At 48.2% G+C, this 19,326-nt stretch overlaps 1 protein-coding gene across 3 annotated transcripts in view; it reads left to right on the forward strand.

The window, feature by feature from the left end:
• The first annotated feature begins 5,500 nt into the window (after positions 1-5,500).
• Positions 5,501-19,326, forward strand: part of SOCS7 (suppressor of cytokine signaling 7) — a 30,735-nt gene continuing 16,909 nt past the window's right edge. Inside the window, exons 1-6 of one of the 3 annotated variants that reach the window (XM_045985014.1) lie at positions 5,501-6,675; positions 13,277-13,341; positions 16,100-16,204; positions 16,651-16,752; positions 17,623-17,753; positions 18,267-18,435. In XM_045985014.1, the coding sequence (XP_045840970.1) occupies positions 5,711-6,675; positions 13,277-13,341; positions 16,100-16,204; positions 16,651-16,752; positions 17,623-17,753; positions 18,267-18,435 (1,537 nt within the window). In that variant the 5' untranslated portion in view covers positions 5,501-5,710. The remainder of the gene's footprint in view (positions 6,676-13,276; positions 13,342-16,099; positions 16,205-16,650; positions 16,753-17,622; positions 17,754-18,266; positions 18,436-19,326) is intronic. The other 2 variants (XM_045985015.1, XM_045985016.1) reach the window with 2 other exon arrangements.

A 19,326-nucleotide genomic window follows, 5' to 3' on the forward strand; every position in this document is an offset into this window, starting at 1 on the left:
TTTCTTTTTCTTTTTTTTAAGATTCCATTTATCATTAGAGACAGAGAGAGAGGGAGGTACAAGAAGCAGATCAAGGCAGAGGCACAGGGAGAAGCAGATTCCCTGCCAAGCAGGGAGTCTGACACAGGGGTTGATCCCAGGACGTGATCCTGGGACCCCAGGATCGCAACCCAAGCCGAAGGCAGATGCTTAACTGACTTAGCCACCCAGGAGCCCCAGAAGGGTATGGATTCATGCAGGTAGCCACAGAACAAAGCTCCTGCCTTCCTCTCCTGCCATCTTCCATCACTCTTGTTCTCTCCACACTCCCACTCCCAGAGATCTGGCCCCACATACATAAGCTGTCTCTTGGCTTCTTCCTCTCTCGCTCTGCCTACTCCCTTAAACCTTTGATGTCCCAGAGCACTGAGTGTATGCAGGAAGGGATGGGTGATGATTTCTAGAAACTCCCTTTGCTTTACTGGTGGGCTCTGCAAACAGTTCTGCATTGGATCTTTTTTTTTTAAATATTTTCTTTATTTATTTGACAGAGAGATTACAAGCAGGCAGAGAGGCAGGCAGAGAGAGAGGAAGGGAAGCAGGCTCCCTGCTGAGCAGAGAGCCCGATGTGGGGCTTGATCCCAGGACCCTGAGACCATGACCTGAGCTGAAGGCAGAGGCTTAACACACTGAGCCACCCAGGTGCCCCTCTGCATTGGATCTTTTTTTTTTTTTTTTTAAGATTTTATTTATTTATTTGACAGAGATCACAAGTAGGCAGAGAGGCAGGCAGAGAGAGAGGAGGAAGCAGGCTCCCTGCTGAGCAGAGAGCCTGACGTGGGGCTCGATCCCAGGACCCTGAGATCATGACCCGAGCCGAAGGCAGAGGCTTAACCCACTGAGCCACCCAGGTGCCCCTCTGCATTGGATCTTAAGTGAGAACGTCAGAGTGGGAGGGAGAGGAGGGGCTTGAGGGCAGCCCCCCAGCAGAACCCCTATGATGGCAGAATGGGAAAGGCCTCTAGCCCAGACCTTTCTCCGATAGAGAAGGAAAATAAGACTAAAGCTGCAGGTGGGCATCATTGACCTTCTCAAAGCCATGAAGCTGCTTGTGAGTGGAGTCAGACCTGTAGGACGCATGCATAGCTCTCTCCTCAGCCTTTGTGATTCCGGGTACTAAGAGAGAGGGATGGAGGGGAAAAGACACCCATTCCAAGCTCTGGGTCTTACTCGTTACTGTTAGTGAAGGGTCACAAACACACTGTATGAAGACATAATAATCGTTTTGATCCCCCAAGAAGCTTTTCATAATAATAACTACTAACATTTGTGTCTTGTTTTTGCATTTCTGTGTAAGCTTTCATTTAACCCCCACAAAAGCCCCTGGGGGGGATTATTAGTGAACTATTTTTGCCAATAAAACACAGGTTCAAAGATACTAGGTTATTTGCTCTTGGTTCCATCCAGGAAATGGTGTGAGTAGGACTCAGAGTAGCTGGCGAGTAGAGGGGCAGGGATGGTCCCTGTCTCCCTCATCACTGCAGCCCCGAAGCCTAGCCCACCACTGAACGACTAAGTGACCTCAGGAGCGGCTTCAGTTCTCTGGGTTTCTCTTCCCAAATCTTTGAAACTAGGGTCCTACTGCTTCAGGGACCACCTAGATGGGCCTCAGTGAAAGAGATATGTGTAGACGCAAGACCCATTCAACAAATATACACAAATCCAACTCATACAGAGATAACACTTCCTTTGCTTGAAGCTGAATTTTCAATGCTTTTTCCCAGGACCTGGGCTCTAGGCCTGGACATTTAAGGAAGTGGAGAAAGGCAGTATTCCTTGCCCTGCCTTTGAAAGAGCTTGGGGTGCCTGGGTGGCTCAGTCATTAAGCATCTGCCTTCAGTTCAGGTCATGATCCCAGTGTCTTGTCAAACCCTGGGTTGGGCTCCCTGCTCAGCAGGAAGCCTGCTTCTCCCTCTCCTTCTCCCTCTGCTTGTGTTCCCTCTCAGGCTGTCTCTCTGTCAAATAAATAAATAAATAAAGATAAACAAGCAAACAAATAAATAAAATAAAGAGCTTGGATGTGTTGCCCTCTGCCTCTGCGTGCTCTGGTGTTGGGGTGGTACCCGAGATGGTGGGGACTCACCAGGTGTGGACAGGGCTTCCCTCCCAGGCCAAGAAAGTAGCTGGACAGCAGAGGGCGCTGCAGAGCTACAGACCTTGCATTCACAGGCTAAATTAATCTGTTCTGGGGCCAAGGAGGTTTTCCAGAGACAGCCAGGGATCTTGAGCGGTGGTCTTAAGCCTCTGGTGTTCTGTGATCCTGTAGCAATTTCTCTTTTTCTCTCCAGAAATCTGAGTGACACCTGCCAGGGAGCTGAAGGAGAGTGGGTGGTTTTGAATTCCACTGTACCTTCTGGAATTGTGTGACCTTAGGTAAACAGCTCTCTGAGCTTCAGTTTCTTCATGGACAAGGAAAATGGTTTGTTGTGCAGAATTCAACATGAATTTGTATCAGGAGCCCCTTGTAAAGCATGAGGTTGAACAATCATCCCACGCTTCTAATTCAGTGGTCCACTCTGTGGCAGGAAGCGTCTGTGGCACAGGAAGGGTCGATAATGGGTGAAAAACAGATCTGGCTCCTTCCCTTGTGGAGTTTACAGCCCAGTAGGGAAGACAAGATTTTCATCAAATAACCCCATGGAGAGACGAAATATCACAGCTATGTCGGAAGTGTGACAAAGGAACGGTCTGGGAGCTGGGTGGGGAGGAAGTAAGGACCCAGGCAGGGAGAGTTCCCTGAGGTAGTGAAGGGTGAGTTCAACCTGGAGGTTTATAGGAGTTTACTAGGCTAAAAGAGAAGGGGAAAAAAACTTTCAAGAAAAGGGAATAGCTTATGTAATGGCCATATGTGTACAAGTCTCACACAGGGCTAGTGGAACTGCAGGGGAGAGAGAACAAACTGAAGGCTGGTGGGAGATGAGGCCAGACAGAAGCAGGGGTCAGATCACACAGGACTCCATAGGCCTCCTTAAGGAGTTTTCTCTTCAGCCAAAGAACAATGGGAAACTACGGAGGGATATAACCACGGGTTACAGACAAATTTCCATTTTATTTTTTAATGTTAATTTTAGTCTTAAGTAATCTCCACACACAAGGAAGGGCTTGAACTCATGACCCTGTGATCAAGAGTCACATGCTTTTTGGACTGAGCCAGACATGCGCCCTGAAAAATTTCTGTTTTAAAAAGCTCTGTCTGGGGGTGCCTGGGTGGCTCAGTCAGTTACGCTGCTGTTTTAGGCTCAGGTCATGATCCCAGGATCCTCGGATCGAGCCCCACATTAGGCTCCCTGCTCAGCAGAGCTCACTTCTCCCTCTCCCTCTGTCTGCTGCTCTGCCTACTTGTGCTCTCTTTCTCTGTCAAATAAATAAATAAAATCTTAAAACACACACACACAGGGCGCCTGGGTGGCTCAGTGGATTAAGCCGCTGCCTTCGGCTCAGGTCATGATCTCAGGGTCCTGGGATCGAGTCCCGCATCGGGCTCTCCGCTCCGCGGGGAGCCTGCTTCCTCCTCTCTCTCTGCCTGCCTCTCTGCCTGCCTCTCTGCCTACTTGTGATCTCTCTCTGTGTCAAATAAATAAATAAAATCTTTAAAAAAAAAAAAAAAACACACACACACACACACACACAAACTCTCTCTGGCTCCAGGATGCTTACCCTTTTCACTCCAATGCACCCTCAGGTACAAAGTTGCTAAGTTCTGCTGGCTTTTCCTTCCTCCTATCTGTTGCATCCCTTGACGTCTCTCAGGGGATAATTTCAATGGTTTCCTAACTGATCTCCCTGCCTGCTATCTCCAGTCCAGTCGTCTCCCTCCCCTCCAGTCTATGATCCTCTACACAGCAAGCTTTCTCTAATTTGAGCTTTACATCATGTCTGCAAGTAAGTGAAGAAGCCATCCTGATTCCTATTTTGCAGATGAGAAAACTGAGGTATGAAGGTGCCATGGAGCTGGTTCATACAGGACTGTGAAATCCAACTGTTAAAATTTCAGGAATTCTGCAAGCCAGTTGTGAAACAGCCACTATTCAAAATTAAATTATGTACACTTCTAATTAAATGATGTTTAAAACAAAGGTAATAAAATTTTCAAAACTCATCACTTTCTAATAATTTTACTATTACTATTTACCTATGTTCCTGGGGTTGTTATTCTATCTCCACGATGAAACTATTACATAAGGGAACCCTACTGTTCATCTCTTTCTAACTCTGTGTTCAGTAACTCTGTGTTCTGAAGATTGAAATCAGCCATGGTGGGAGTATTTACATGATGGATATCAGCAAATGCTACAAATCAGGGCCTTGATTTATTGTTTTGTTGATTATCTATATTTTAAAAAGTGATGAAGGAAAAATTAGTAATTCAGATTTAAATTTAATGTGTTATGCCTGTAGCCATTACAACATGAATAGTACAAAAATTAAGGAAACATTTTTTTTTTTTTAAGATTTTATTCATTTACTTGAGAGAGAGAGAGGGAGGGAGGGAGACAGAGCACAAAAGCAGGGCAGGGGGCAGGAGAGGGATAGGGAGAAACAGACTACCTGCCCAGCAAAGAGCCCCAAAGTGGGCTCCATCCCAGGACCTGGGGATCATGACCTGAGCCAAAGGCAGACGCTTAACCGACTGAGCCATCCAGGCGCCCCCCAAATTAAGGAAAATTTCTTTCAGCATTTGAAAACCGTTTTGATTCAGCAAGCAGGTCACTCCCATAATTGACAGTTAAGACTATTTTTTTCACTTTCCTCTTACACGGACATTGAGGAAAACATCAACCAACATTCAGGCTGCAATTCCTCGATTAATTGAAACCTTAGGTTGGCTACCCACACAAGATTTTGACCAAAACCAATGAAAGGATTCTTGAGAACCAATTGGTTATATAGAATTTGCAACTGTATACTATTGTTATCATTTGTAAATTGTGTGCTATACATCCTTTACATCAGTAAAATTCATGATAAACTTATGTACCCATATATATATGCATACAATGCCCCCTGCCCCCAGAGAGCCAGCTGTCCAACATTCATCAGCACACCGCTGCCTCTAGAACACACATTATTCATGTGTCATTCCACAGACATTTACTGGATGCCAGAGGGGATACGGTTAGTCGATGAAGAAATGACTTGGCCAAGGTCACACATCGAAGGCGGCACAGGCGGGACAACATCACAGATAACTCCCCCAAAGCCAGGTGCTCTCGGCCAGGACCAAACCAGGTTTTTCAGGGCCGCTCCCCACCACACCGGGGAGGGGCGGCTTCGGCCTCAGCGCCCGGGAAGTGAAAAGCGAGGGTCGGGGCAGGGGACCAACTGCCAGGCGAGAAGCAACCCACCGCCAATAGCCGCCCAGGCTGCAGTAGACGTCACGCTCCGCGGAGGACAGCGCGAGCACGCCTTGGGGAGGGGGCGTGGTTACGGCCTCCCGGAAGTGACGCAATCCGGGGGCGGTCCTCGGCGGCGGCGGCGGCGGCGGCGGCGGCGCGCGGCTTGGGCTCGCGCTGGGCTCCGCGCGCCCCCCGCCCCCCTCTATGAGGCAGAGGCCGCGGCGGCCGTTAGCGCTGTCGCTCCGGGGGCCGCGGCGGGCGGGGCTCCGGCGGGGCCCGGCCTAGTCCCCACCCCAGCCCGGCTCCCAGCCGCCCGCCCTCCCTCCCTCTCCCCGATGCAGGGGGCCGAGCTCCGGGACGGCGAGGCGGCGGCCGCCGCCGCTTCATACCGCGTCCTGAGCCGCCTGCTCGGCTATGGAGAGGCGGTCCCCGAGCCAGGCCCGCCGCCGCCGCCCCCGGGCCATGGTCCCCCGCCGCCACCCTTCCTCGCGCGGCCCGGCCCGCGGGGCTCCCGGCCGCCGCAGCTGATGGTGTTCCGCAACGTGGGTCGGCCGCCGGAGGAGGAGGACGCGGAGGCGGCCCCGGAGCCGGGACCCTCGGAACTGCTGTGTCCCCGGCACCGCTGTGCCCTGGACCCCAAGGCCCTGCCGCCGGGGTTGGCGCTCGAGCGGACCTGGGGCCCGGCGGCTGGACTGGAGGCGCAGTTGGCGGCTCTGGGGCTCGGGCAGCCGGCGGGGCCGGGGGTCAAGACGGTCGGTGGGGGTTGCTGCCCGTGCCCGTGCCCCCCGCAGCCGCCCCCTCCGCAGCCCCAGCCGCCTGCTGCCGCCCCGCAGGCCGGGGAGGACCCCACGGAAACGAGCGACGCGCTGTTGGTCCTGGAGGGCTTGGAGTCGGAGGCCGAGAGCCTGGAGACGAACAGCTGCTCGGAAGAGGAGCTCAGCAGCCCGGGCCGCGGAGGAGGAGGGGGCGGCCGGCTTCTGCTGCAGCCCCCGGGTCCCGAATTACCCCCGGTGCCCTTCCCGATGCAGGACTTGGTCCCCCCAGGGCGCTTGGGTAGGGGGGAGCCGCAGCAACCGCCCCCGCCCCCGCCTCCTCCCGGGCCCCTCCGGCCACTGGCGGGCCCTTCTCGGAAGGGCTCCCTCAAAATCCGCCTCAGTCGCCTCTTTCGCACGAAGAGCTGCAACGGCGGCTCTGGCGGCGGGGATGGGGCCGGCAAGAGGCCTTCTGGAGAGCTGGCTGCTTCTGCTGCGAGCCTGACAGACATGGGAGGCTCTGCGGGCCGGGAGCTGGACGCGGGGAGGTGAGACTGGCCGGGGGGCTGACTGACAAAACTTCCTTTTCTTCTTTCATGTCCCTTTTATTCTGCTGCGAACATGATTCTGACTGTTCTTAGGATGTGCTTTTCATAAGGATGCATGGAGACCTAGGCCTAAAGGTGGTGACTTCGCCCATTAGGTCAGAGCTATTTGGGGGAACAGTTTTCACTCTTAGTTGAGTCCCGTGACATTTCTCAGCTGGTTAGCAGCCCCCCAGTTGGGAGAGGATTTGAAACCATCCTCCCAACCCCACCCTGGTCTGGCTTTTATAAAGTTTTCACAGGTGTTGGTCTACCATTACTTCTGGTAAGGAGGTTGCTGGAAATGTTTGGTCTTAGGGGCAAAAAGTTGGTCCTGTAACCATTTTGCTTATTATTCTCTCCATGTTCCCCACCCCTTTCATGCTCATGCCTACAAATTATGTGACACACTTGTGCGGCTGTAGGCCAGCAATTGTTTGGGCATCTCTATTCAAAATGTTGATGTTTTCCTGGTTGGTTTCTTAGATAAACTTGGTACCTCAAGCCTGTGCTGACCACCGACTCTGAGAATAGAAAATAGTTCGCTCTCAAGCCGGTGTGAGTGTTCTAAGTGTGAGATATAGACATGGGTGCGTGGGTTCTAGGCCAGTTGATGAAAATTTCAAACTTAGAGGTCATTTTTTTTTCTCTGCGTTTCTGAAGGGTGGACGGCACTCTGGCATGCAGTGTTAGGTCTGTATACTAGTTTAAAAGCTGTCAAACTTTTGTGTCAAGAAGTGAGACTTCCCTTGTGGTAACTGCCTTGGTGGTTTGCACTGCCGAATGGGTTCTGGACAAAAATTGGAACTGGTTTTGGTGCAGCTCATACAGTGGATTCTTGAGACACACTGGCAACCACAACCCAAGGCTGAAGAATGGGTAGACCAATATATTTGAGAACTTTACTGTATACCAGAAGCACGTGGGGAGCTTCGGGAAGAGATCAGTGTGTCTGAGGGCCCAAGAGTTTGAATTTCTACAAAGCTTCCCACATGACCCTGAAGTGTGACCTCCACTGGGAACCACTCATCCTTGGACTTCTCCTTTCAGGGGGGTTTGTGTGCTCCCAAGAGGAAAGTATGGGGTCAGTTTTGACTTTGCTGCCCTTTCTGAACAGTTGGGCCAGAGCATCATCTTGGGGATCAGACCCAACCTAAATTCCCTGAAGAAATCACTAGGTTGCTGTGTGTTGCCCCCTCAGGTAGACCTGTGTTTCTGCCTTTGCTTCCCAAGTGAGCTTATGCTGGGAGCTCAGGTCTTAAAAACTGTGTGGCTTCCTTTTGTTGTAGGCTCTGTGTTCGATGCTCCACTTCCCAGCATAGAGGAAATGTTCATCAGAGGAGGGGGAGGGCAGGATTGAAGCTGTGGGTAATGACATAGGATAGACTGCTAATTTTCTTGTGGTCCGTCGTGCCTTTGTTCCATATTGACCAGGACTTGGTCTAAGATTCCAGAGACTCCAAATACGAGGTGTGGCGTGAAATTAGCTGCTATGTCTAATAGATTAGGAAGAGGAAAAGGCATATAACATTATACGGTTTTTTGCCTTTGGAAGCAGAATTTAATGGTCATTGGCGGCTCTGTTACCAACCCTCACACTAAGCACAATACAGATTTCTGCTGCAGAGCAAATTGGGATGTAGCTCTGCAAAGAAGCTTAGTTCAGGGCACTGGAGAATTACATTTTTTGGTCCAAGGGCTTTCTCTGATGAATTGGAGAAGAGCTAGGTATTTGTGTATGAACGTTTGGTTGACTGCTATTAGGAGGCAGCATGTTGCACAGAGAACGTGAACATCTAGGTTCTGCTTACAACTCCAGCGTCTGTGGAATGTAGGCCAATTTTGTCTTCATGCTTCCTCTTTTTTTTTCCATCTGTAAAATGGGAGTGATTCTCGTCTTGTTCCTGTCCTTGTAGAAATAGAGTGAAGACAAGAGAAATTGAGATGGAATATTTTGTGTTCTTGGAGAAGTAATAAGATTGAACTGGTATTTCTTTTTTAATGCTTAGGATTTGGTGCTGCTAGATTCGCTTGTTAGCTTTTCCACAGCTTACGATGTGCCAGTCTTGTTGGCAGCCTTGCAGCTGTGAGAAACTTGGTAAGTCTGGCCAGGGTAGTTGTGATTTCTATGGATCTGCACCTCCTAAGTGCACCCCGTTGGGAGGAAGGATGAGTTTGGAATTTTAGGTTGTCCTCTTGTTTTGATTGGTAGGGGCCTGGAAGCTGTGAGAAATGTCAGTCTTTTGCCAGAAGGTATATGGCCTCCCACTTTATTGTTGTTTGGAATTAATTACGGGTCTCTGCAGTCTTCGCTGTATAATTTGGGGCTTTTCAGTAACCTCTGGGTATGGTTCTCTCTGCCCTTCTCCACATCTACCTTTCCCACAGCTATCACTGGAAAGTACCTCCTGCCATCTTATAATAAGGCTTAATAGTTTCCATGTTTTAGCATGAAGCAAACCTTTACTTCCTTTCAGATGCTTTAGAGTCTGGGAAATGGACCTGCCTGGATATACCAAGTCTTAAGTCTTGTGTGTGATAGCTTAGAGAACCCTTTCCAAGTGATGGAGGAAGTGGGCCACCGACTAATCAGGTTTCTCTTCTGGAGAACTGGGCTAGGCCTTGTAACACACATATGTTGGAATTCAAAGAGCTGGGCTTGATGCCTGTGGGCCTCGGTGTGATATAGAATTGCTATTTCAGGAAAACCAGTGAAGTTCCCTTGTCTTTTTCACATATGTTGAGCTGATTGTCTTCCTTTGTATTTGCTGAGAAATGGCATTTGATCTAACCTTTTAAAATCATCGCATAATACACACATGGTCGGAAATGGGTACCTCGTTCATTTCTCAAGGTTTGTTTTTTCGGAGTTAACAGTTGAGATTATTCCTGGCAGTCTTCGTAATTGTGAGATGGGAAAATGGAGAATAATTCTGTAGTGGTTTCCTATCTATTTGTTTGAAAAAAAAAGATAGAATTCTGGAAAGAGAGGCAGGCTGCCTTGGCATTAGTCTGGGGCCCTGCTGTCATGGACAGACCCGGCAGACATGAGAGAGCCTTTTCTGTTTCCTCGGGTCTTTAGGTCTAAGGGAGTGTTTTTGAGAATAGTCTGACGTGGTGAGAGCAAGATGATTCTATGGTGTGTGTTGAGGAAGTTCTGACTTTGGGCTTGGGTTTTAGGTCCATACTCCATGGATCTTTTTAACTCTTAACAGCCACAAAGTGGTTGTGGTTGGCATCTTTTGGAGTGAGCAACCTAAGTTCAGAAATCTTTGTCCATTGAGCCTGTGTCTTTCACTCCTCCACATTTTTCCTGCTAAAATCATTCCAAGGTTTTAGACCTTGGACCACGTCTCTTGGCTTTTCCCCGGAAGTTCCCACCATAGGTTCTTCAGTTGATGTATGATGGAGTTTTGGATCTGACCTTGCTGCACAGATGTCTGTGTATTGGAACTACAAATGAACACATGGTTTTTGTGCCTGCAGCACATGAACAGACACTGGCTTATGACGTGTTGAAATGGCACGGGCTGGCTGACTTGGCACTGTGTGCTGTAGCAGGCGCAGAGGTGAATTGTGGCCATCAAACCTGGCATTTGGACATCCGAGTTTGGGAGTTACTGTAGAAAAGGACATGTTTAAGTCTTAGGACATCAGTAGATGGGGATTATGGACAAGGGAGAATGAGGACATCATTATTTCATGGTTTGTATTTTAGGTTTCAAGGAATTTGAAAAGTGGCCAATGATTTTATCAATGTGTTGACGGCCCGTCTAGTCTAATGCTTGTAACCCATTTTCTCCCACGGATCTGTTGCCGTCCAGTCGGTAATTTGCAGAGTGGAAGTGGACAGAGGCATTCTCTTTGTCATCGGTAGCACAAGCAGTGTGCAGCTGGCACAAAGGACTGCTAGCCCCAAAGAAGACCTTTGCCTCAGGTCTTCTGCTGCTCCTGTCCTTTTCTGCCACGTGAGATACAGCCCACCAGATCCTCCCCCATCCTCCACCACCCTCAAATCTTTCCACTACTAAGATGCAAGTGGCCTACTGGCAGAGTTAAAATGACTTAACTCTACACCCTAATGCTTGTCAGAGTGATGAGGGTGATCTGGGGAGGAATAAAATAACATGGGAATGTAGTATGGAAGGGTTAGTTAAAGATGTTACTGGAGCTGAATCATTCATGTTTCTTTCCCAAAATGGCACATCCAGCTTAGATGGGCTTTTATCATTTTAAATGCCTCAGATCTACAAAAGGAGATACATAAAATGTACGTACTGTAATAATAATGAATTGCATACTTGGGTACCCACCACTAAGCTTAGCAAATAGAATGTTATCAGTATCTTTGAAGACCCCTGTGTGTTGCTTCCTGATTACATCTCTTCCCTCCCCCATGTAACCACCATCCTCAATTTTATGTTAATCGTTCCCTTGCTTTGTTTTTTATAGTTGTCTGGATTGGTCTTTTCATGAATGACTGCCATTAGAATGCGCTCAGGATCCTTGAGACAGAAACTGCTTAGGATTTTTAGTTAGTGTCTACCCGAAGAGGGAAGGAAGTGCTTGTTTTTATTATTAGCCTATCAGCCCCCTAGACCTTCTACCTCTTCAGGCTTCCTGCCCCAAGGCCCCCTTATTTGCCAGGAAAAGCCATCCCAGGGCTCTCAAATGGCTCTGCCCATGTTCGGATTCTGATGTATTTCTTTCTCTAGATCCTAGAAACTATGATTTTCTTCTGCAAAATGCCGGGGGTGGGGGAGAAGATGAGCCACAGTGAGAAGGCCCCCGCAAGATGTGTGCATTTGGGTACTGCCGTTCTTCAGTGCTTGGCACTGAAGAGACTCGTCCCCAGCATGGGCAGATGGCAGAGTAATGCAGCTTCCTTTGAAAAGAGGCAAACGGCCAAGTGGCTGAGGTGTGAACCCTTTGAGAGGCCAGTGCTTTGGGTTTCTGCTTGCTGGGTTTCATGTTGTACCCACAAGCTATCAAATAAAAATCAGCTTGGAAGCCCTTCAGTCTTAAAGTTCATGTCCAGCAGAATTAACTTTCCATCCCAGCCCTCTGGAGCGTTGGAACTAAGCTGCAGACTGTCACGGGCAACTTACATAAACAGAGGACTCTGTGGTTGTGTCTTGTTTTGACACGGCCATGTCTCTCCTGTGCCCCTCGGGTGGGGCAGGCATAGGCGGCGCCATCGTTAGATAAGTCTGAGCGTGGAAGAAGTTGCCGAGGGAGCGTGAGGTAGGAATCCAGCACCTTGGCTGTTTCTGAGTAAGGTCTTCGCAATATGGTTTTGAAATTTTGTTTGAAGGGAGTCTTGAGAAGCGTAGACATCTGTGTTAAAACAAATGTGTAAAGATCTTCCAAAGTCAAATAATTTAAATAGGGTTTTATTTAGGATTTTCTATGCGGCTTCTCTGTCGGTGCATTTGAAGTTTTATTTGGTCCTTGGGTGAGAGTAATTTTGGAAGCTGAGCTGGGTGTAAGACCTAGAGTCAGGCACTCAATTCGTGTTTTGTTTTGTTTTTTTTTTTTTCTTTTTTGTAAGTCTGGTTTGTTGAGGCATAATTTATGACCATCTAAAATTCCCCCCCCCTTTTTTTTTAGGTGTCTAGCTCTATTAATTTTGGCAAGCCTATACAGTCATATAAGCTCTGCCATAGTCCAGATATAGCATATTTTTATCACTTCTGCAAATTCTTTACCTTGTAATCAATTCAGTCATCCAGAGGTAAGGTTTTTGAACTTAGCACATTTCTGGCCAGCAAGTCTTTGTCAGAGTCTTTGGGATTTCTTTCATTTCTCACTGAAAAGCCAGTTGCATTTGGTATAAAGTGAAGTTACCTGTGGTGTATCTTTTCACGGGAGATCTGGGTTTTCCAGCTGGCTCCCTGGCAGCATCAAGAAGGCATGAGGAGAGCTGTGTGACTGGCTGCTCACAGAGGGGAAGGGCCATTTTCTTTGGGAGCCAGGCAGAGCCCTTAACCTGAGGGAGTCCCCCATGTAAGCTGATAGCTTTGCCCTATGGCTCGGGGGCATTTGTATAGAAATCGGGGATCTTAGTGGTTTCACATTGCCTGTGCTTCTTGGGCCATTCTCAAGTGCAAATCTATTCCCTGGCTCCCTTTGGGGCCTTCTGCACCTTGGGGCAGGGCCGTAGGGAAAGTGTTTGCTCCAAAATGGCACCTGCTCAGGTCAAGAGCCATTGTCTTGGCTCCCTTATGAAAATCAGCCTTGCATCTGTCTACCTTCTTCTAGAAATGGACTTTCTGATTACCACTCAAGGTGTTTTACTCTTCTATTATGCTGGGTGTGGAGAGACCTAAAGGGATTTCTCATTGCTTTGTAGGCTGAACTTCAGAGCAAAATTTAAGAAATTGCCTGAATTATTTCATTCTCCCCTTTTATATTTTAGGCTTTATTACAGAAGTGTTGTTGACAGTGACTGGGATTTGTTTGGTTTTTCAGTGCATCTAGATTTGAGTGTCGTAGTGACTTAAACGCGAATGTGCTCATCCCCCCATCCTCCCTTACATTCTCTGTGTGCTCTCTCACCCCTTAGGAAACCCAGGTTGACAAGAACTCAAAGTGCCTTTTCTCCGGTCTCCTTCAGCCCCCTGTTCACAGGTAAGGGTGACAGCTCTCTTTTTCTTCTGACCTCTGAAAGCAGGAGTGTTCTAAGACCTGTCAGGGGGCGCTTACAGATGCCCCACAGAGCAAGCTTCCTGCGGGCCTGCAGTCACTTCCTTCATTCCATGTCCGCTGGGGTTGGGGAGAGGCTATTTTTATGGTGTGGAATGTGTTCTTGACTTTGGAGGCTTTATAGTTGGAGGTAGAGACTGCTTGCTGGTAATTAGGTGGCACTGGCAGGTGTGCGGTGCTCCGTTCAGGGTTTTCAATTTAAATTGAAATTTATTTCAAAGTAGGAAAAAGTAGGAATTACAAATTTATAGGCTAACAGTGCATAAAGAACTCTCTAGAAGTCATGTAGCTCCTGTTCCTGCTTCCAGGGGAGTTCGTGGATGATCTAATCAACATGATCCGCAATCATCTGGTCTATTTTTAAAGAGTCTGGGCAAAGGGTATTACGTGAACTCTTGGCTTACCCATTTGGGGGCCAGGAGTTCTTGCAGCTGTTGGAGTTCTTCGTTGTGTCTAATTTAAGTCTTTCCTCTTGCAGGAGGGAACACAGTTGCTCAAGTAGGGAAAGCGGTCGAATGTACTTTGGGTGACTGCCTTCTCCTTAATGGGGAGCTTGTTCAGATAGGGAGCCTTTTCCTTATGTCAGTCCTATATGGAGCTCCTGCTTGAGTAAGCGGCAGAGGAGGTCTTTAGCACACTGCCTCTGGTCTCAGGAACGGAGTACTCCTCATTGTTTGTGGCCCAGCCAAAAAATCCGAACTTCAAACTCCTTTGGAGATTGTGTCCCTCGAAAAGATGACTGGAAGGATTATGAGTTAGGAATGGACATGTCCAGAAGATGTTCAGTGGGCTTGTGGGACCCCCATTACCACATGGACTGCCATGAGGTGTCCGAACAACCGAGTTGGTGTCTGTCATAGGCACAGGTGGAGAGGGAGGCCTCTGTTCTTACCCAAAGTCCAGAATTAAAGAATCCTGTCCTGTGGCAGCATGTCTTTCTCGTTAATCATTGTTTCCTCTAAAGTAAGGAATGCTCACCCACATTTGTACTTTCGGGTTTGATGTTCCTGTTTCAGACAGCCTTAGCTCTTTTGAATTACATCTTTTTTTTTTTTTTTTGTAATTACATATTTTATTTGAGTGCTATACCTAGGGGTGCCTGGCTGGCTTAGTCGGTTAAGCTTCTGCCTTCAGTTCATGTCATGATCTCAGGGTCCTGAGTTCAAGCCCTACATTGAGCTCCCTGTGCAGCTGGGAGTCTGCTTCTCCTTCTCCCTCTGCCCCTACTCCCATTCATGCTTTCTCTTGCGAATAAATAAATAAAATCTTAAAAAATAAGTGCTATACCTATTGTCCAGACCTCTGACCCTTCAGGAAACGCACTTGTCTGGACTCATGGTGTAGCTCTGGGCTACTAGTCTCTCAGTTACTAAGCTATGTGATGGTCTGGGTCCAGCTTCCCAGAGCTGCTGATGAGTTTTAGCAGAGCTTTTTTTTTTTTTCCTTTTACTCTTTTGCTCCCTTCTTCCCTGCCTCCCTCTCCCCCTCTCTCTCTCTTTTGTTGTTTGTTTGTTTGTTTCTTTTTCTTTCAGTAGGCTCTATGCCCTATGGGGCTCGCATTCATGACCGTGAGATCAAGAGCCACATGCTCTACTGACTATGCCAGCCAGGGTGCCCCTTGCAGAACTTTAATGCTTACCTTAATTAGTGCTCCAGACCTTTGTAAAAAACTGTGTATTAGATTCTGAAAGCCCAACTCTTGGCCTTTTAGAGATATTGTTTACCTCATTTTCTTAACTGGGAAGTAATAAAATTCTAGCCGAGGGGCTAATTCAGCCTCCTGAATGAGAAAAAGTTGATGGAAATAACACCTTAAGGGCCAAATTAGAGAAATCTTGAGAGTCCTCTCCTTGTGGGTCAGACCTACCAAAACTTGTCTATCAACCTTTGTTATAAAATACCCTTTGTTATATTTTATAACAAAGGTAGATGGGCTTGGATGGCAAGATGGAGGGTATAAGGCAGAGAACAGAACTGCATGATAGGCCGTAAGTAGAAGAAATCATGTACCATCCCCCATCCGGCTCCTCTGGAACTTACCTGATTTGGCTGACTGTGGAAGTGGTTCATTAGTAGGATTATAAATGCACTTTTGGCCTTTGTAGCCTCAGCTCTTAGGAATTCGTTGATAGGTGAAATGGTTGCTTCTCTTGTGAGCAAATATTCTGGAAAATCTTAGATGTAGAAAGCCACTTGGGAAGAAGTTGAGGCTCACCTTGAGACCTTTATTTGCATTCGGGTTACTGTGCAGTTCTTAAATTTTTCTGGCAATTAACTTTCCATGTCCATTTGGACTTGCAAGCTGCTTACCTTCCTCCCTAAGGCAGAAATTGGTACACCCGTCTATAAACATAAATGGTGTGGGTTCCATTTGAATGAAGACCTCTTGTGAAGGTGACGTCGTGAGTGGCACAACCACAATTAGTTGGCCTTTCCCCTGTCAATCCTGTGTTTCTATCCTAAAGAATCTTTGACCTTTAGCAGGACCACGAAATGATAGAATTTAAAACTGACTTTCCCAGGTGTTTGGGGGTGACCCCAGCTCTGGGAAGCATTAGGTTTTGAGATTTTTGAGAGTCGGGGGACCTCTAGCCTCCCTTGCTTGCCCTTTGCTTTCCTTTGCTTTTGGCCTCCGCTGCGGGCAAGGTGCTTCTGTAACATGCTTGGTCCGTGAATCCCTCAGGTGAAACTGTGTCGCTTGTGGACGTGGACATCTCTCAGCGGGGCCTGACCTCTCCTCACCCTCCAACTCCCCCTCCTCCTCCGAGAAGAAGCCTCAGCCTCCTAGGTATAGTCTCTGCCCCTCTCTGCTGCCTTGCCCTAGTGGGAGGGGGTGAGCTATAGGGACCTGTTCTTCTTTTCCAGGAGCCAACAAGCTCCTGGGTTTCTAATAATGACCCAATTATTCCCTGTCCCTTTCTCAGCACCCTTGTCATCTCCCTAAGCAGTTAAATGGGTCTCTTACCTGCATGCTGTAACATTTACTGTCCATCTATTGATCAGCCCTGAATCCACAGCTAGTAGACTGCTTTCGGAACATCCTTACATTTCTGCTTTCAACAAAGGACACCAGATTAAGATGCTTGTTGCCCTCTGTGCAGAAAGACAGGGGGAAGGTCAGGCCATCTCGCTCCAGAGGGCAGCCTGATGATCCTTCTCCCTCGCCTCTGCTTCATTCACCTCACTCACCTGTGTTCATATTTCTGAACCTCTTGCTTCTGTTCTCTCTTCTAGATGATATCAGTGGGACGCTGCCTACATCTGTCCTTGTGGCTCCGATGGGGTCTTCCCTGCAGTCTTTCCCCCTACCTCCGCCTCCTCCACCCCATGCCCCAGGTTAGCTTAGTATAGAGGCAAGCCTTGTAAAAGTTGGGAGTACAAAGTGATAGACTGTTGATGGATGGGAGAGGTCTATTTATGGAAATAATCGGACTTATGAGAACACTTAACTCTTATCCCCTTGGCTGGGCCAGAACTCCTTGGAATTGAGGCCAAGAACTGGTTTTTCTAACCCATTTTCCCTGTGGAGGTGAATCTGACTTTTGTTAGGGATAAAAGACTATTGAACTTTTCACCTCTTTGCTGCTGAGACTGCTTTGCAATCTCTGAGTAGATACCATTTAGGAGACAGCCTTAATTTCCAAATGGTGAGAACGTTTAAAGTTTTCAAAGTTCTCTGGTGTTTCTTAGCTTTCCGTATTTACTGCAGCCTTGTAAATAAGTACCCAGCATTTAGTAGCCCACACCTGCTTTGCCAGCCTCCAGTACCCAAGGAGTAAAATGAATGAAATCGGCATTCTTTCCTACTTGCCTGGCAAAATCATTCCCCTTCCTGGGCAAGTAAGCGAGTCACTATTTCCAAGGCTGCTTTACCGGCGCTTCACCTCGAGGTGGGAGAAGCTGGAATCGCTCTAGGCTGGTGAAGCCCCTGAAGTAGTCACCTTAGTCAGGTTAGTGAGCAGCTCCCCCACCCCGCTCTTGGGGTCAGACGCCCCCACCCATCCTTCACAGCTTACACGAGCCCACACAGCTTTTTGTTACAGTCCATCCAGCTCCTTCCCACTGCTTTGGCTTCCACCCTTTCCAGCTTAGCTTCTGATGCCTTGCCCCTCTTCAGTTAGCATCTCTGTTTGGGGGGTAGGGAGGGTCTGCTCGTGGTTGGGAGCTGGGAGGGTGAAAAAGTGACTGCCCCCTCTCGCCCGGCAGATGCGTTTCCCCGGATGGCTCCCATCCGAGCAGCTGAATCCCTGCACAGCCAGCCCCCCCAGCATCTCCAATGTCCCCTCTACCGGCCCGACTCAAGCAGCTTTGCCGCCAGCCTTCGAGAGTTGGAGAAGGTAGGCGGTGCCTGGAGACTGGCGACTGGCCTCCTCTCCCACTCTCCTTCTTCTGTCCTGGGCTCTCCTTTTCTTATTTTTAGAGGAAGAGTAGTTCTCTTGCCTCTATATTTACAGTGCCAAAGCAGTATGCTGCGATGATCAGTTCCATAAGGACTCTGGAAAATCGAATCACGGAGAAAAACATTTGAATGTGGTGAAGAACGGTCGTGGAGAATTGTTTACATAGTGAAAGCTGACTTTGAAGGATTAACTGACCCAGTTCCCTCTTCTTTTCCTTGTAGGCCTTGGTAATGGGATTGTAGGCTTATTCTTCCGTTACTTTGGAGGGCTAAAAGGATGAGCCTGCTATTGGTGGCTAATGGTTAAGACACTGTTAGCAGCCCTTACCAAGTGAAATGTTTTGGAAGTGGTGGGAGGGTGGGGATTCTCCTGCAGTAAAATGGATTGTGCTGAAAACGTACCCGTTTCCCCCATGCTGTGAAGTACTTGACCACTTCTTGTCTTTGATAGTGTGGTTGGTACTGGGGACCAATGAATTGGGAAGATGCAGAGATGAAGCTGAAAGGGAAGCCAGACGGCTCTTTCCTGGTACGAGACAGCTCTGACCCTCGCTACATCCTGAGCCTCAGTTTCCGGTCACAGGGTATCACCCACCACACAAGAATGGAGCACTACAGAGGTGAGAGGTGCTGCTATTTGGGGAGAGCCTTCTTCTCCCTTTGCTGGTCACTACTCCTGCTGTCTGGCCTCTGTGTGGGAAGGTTTTATGGAAGTGGAACTACGGATTGGGAGGAAAATCTCATCATGCTCCATTGAATGCTATGGGTGCTGGTTTCAGCCCTGGAGGGAATGTTGGCAGGGGTAGGGAGGAAGGTGAGGGTTCTCTTGAAAAATACTCTCAGCATTTCTCTCCAAAAGAGGAGAGCCTGAACAAGATTGTCAAACAGAGCAAAACCCGTAGAACTCTCTTGATAGAAGGAAGAAATAACCTAGGACCATTCCACAAATTCTTCCAGCCTCTCTTCATAGTTAAACTTAACGAATGATGTCGCTTCAACTTTCACCTCTATGTAGGTAATTGCTGTAGCTGTAGCTAATAAAGAAAACATAATTAGACTTAACGTCGAGAGAGACTTCTGTTATAATCCTATACACAAAGAAGAGAATTTAATGTTTACCCTGTTTCCGTCCTGTAGTGAATTTCTTTGCCTGAGAGTCACATCAGCTCCTCCTCCCAGACGGCATGGTGATAATTTCTTCAGGTCACCTGTGTGGTCTCTTAGGAAATAGCCATCAAAACTCAGAGACTTTGTGGGATCAACATGCTTTAGACTATCTGCCTTCCTCCCTAGGGGTCTCTCCTCTGTGCTCAGCTGGTGCTGAATGTTGCGGTCACATCTAGAAGCTGATTTGTTCAACCCCGCTGTCTGGATTGACTTTACATCGTGGCATTCTGTGTTTGATGTGGGCCAGAAACTCATGCGGTCAGCAGTGGCCGGGCTGGTTCCTACATCCTTTGTCCGAATAACTCCCTGTGTCACAAACTTGAAAAGTGGAGAAAACTTAGGGG

Source organism: Meles meles, chromosome 18 (genome assembly GCF_922984935.1).
Source record: "Meles meles chromosome 18, mMelMel3.1 paternal haplotype, whole genome shotgun sequence".
Classification (NCBI taxonomy): Eukaryota; Metazoa; Chordata; class Mammalia; order Carnivora; family Mustelidae; genus Meles; species Meles meles.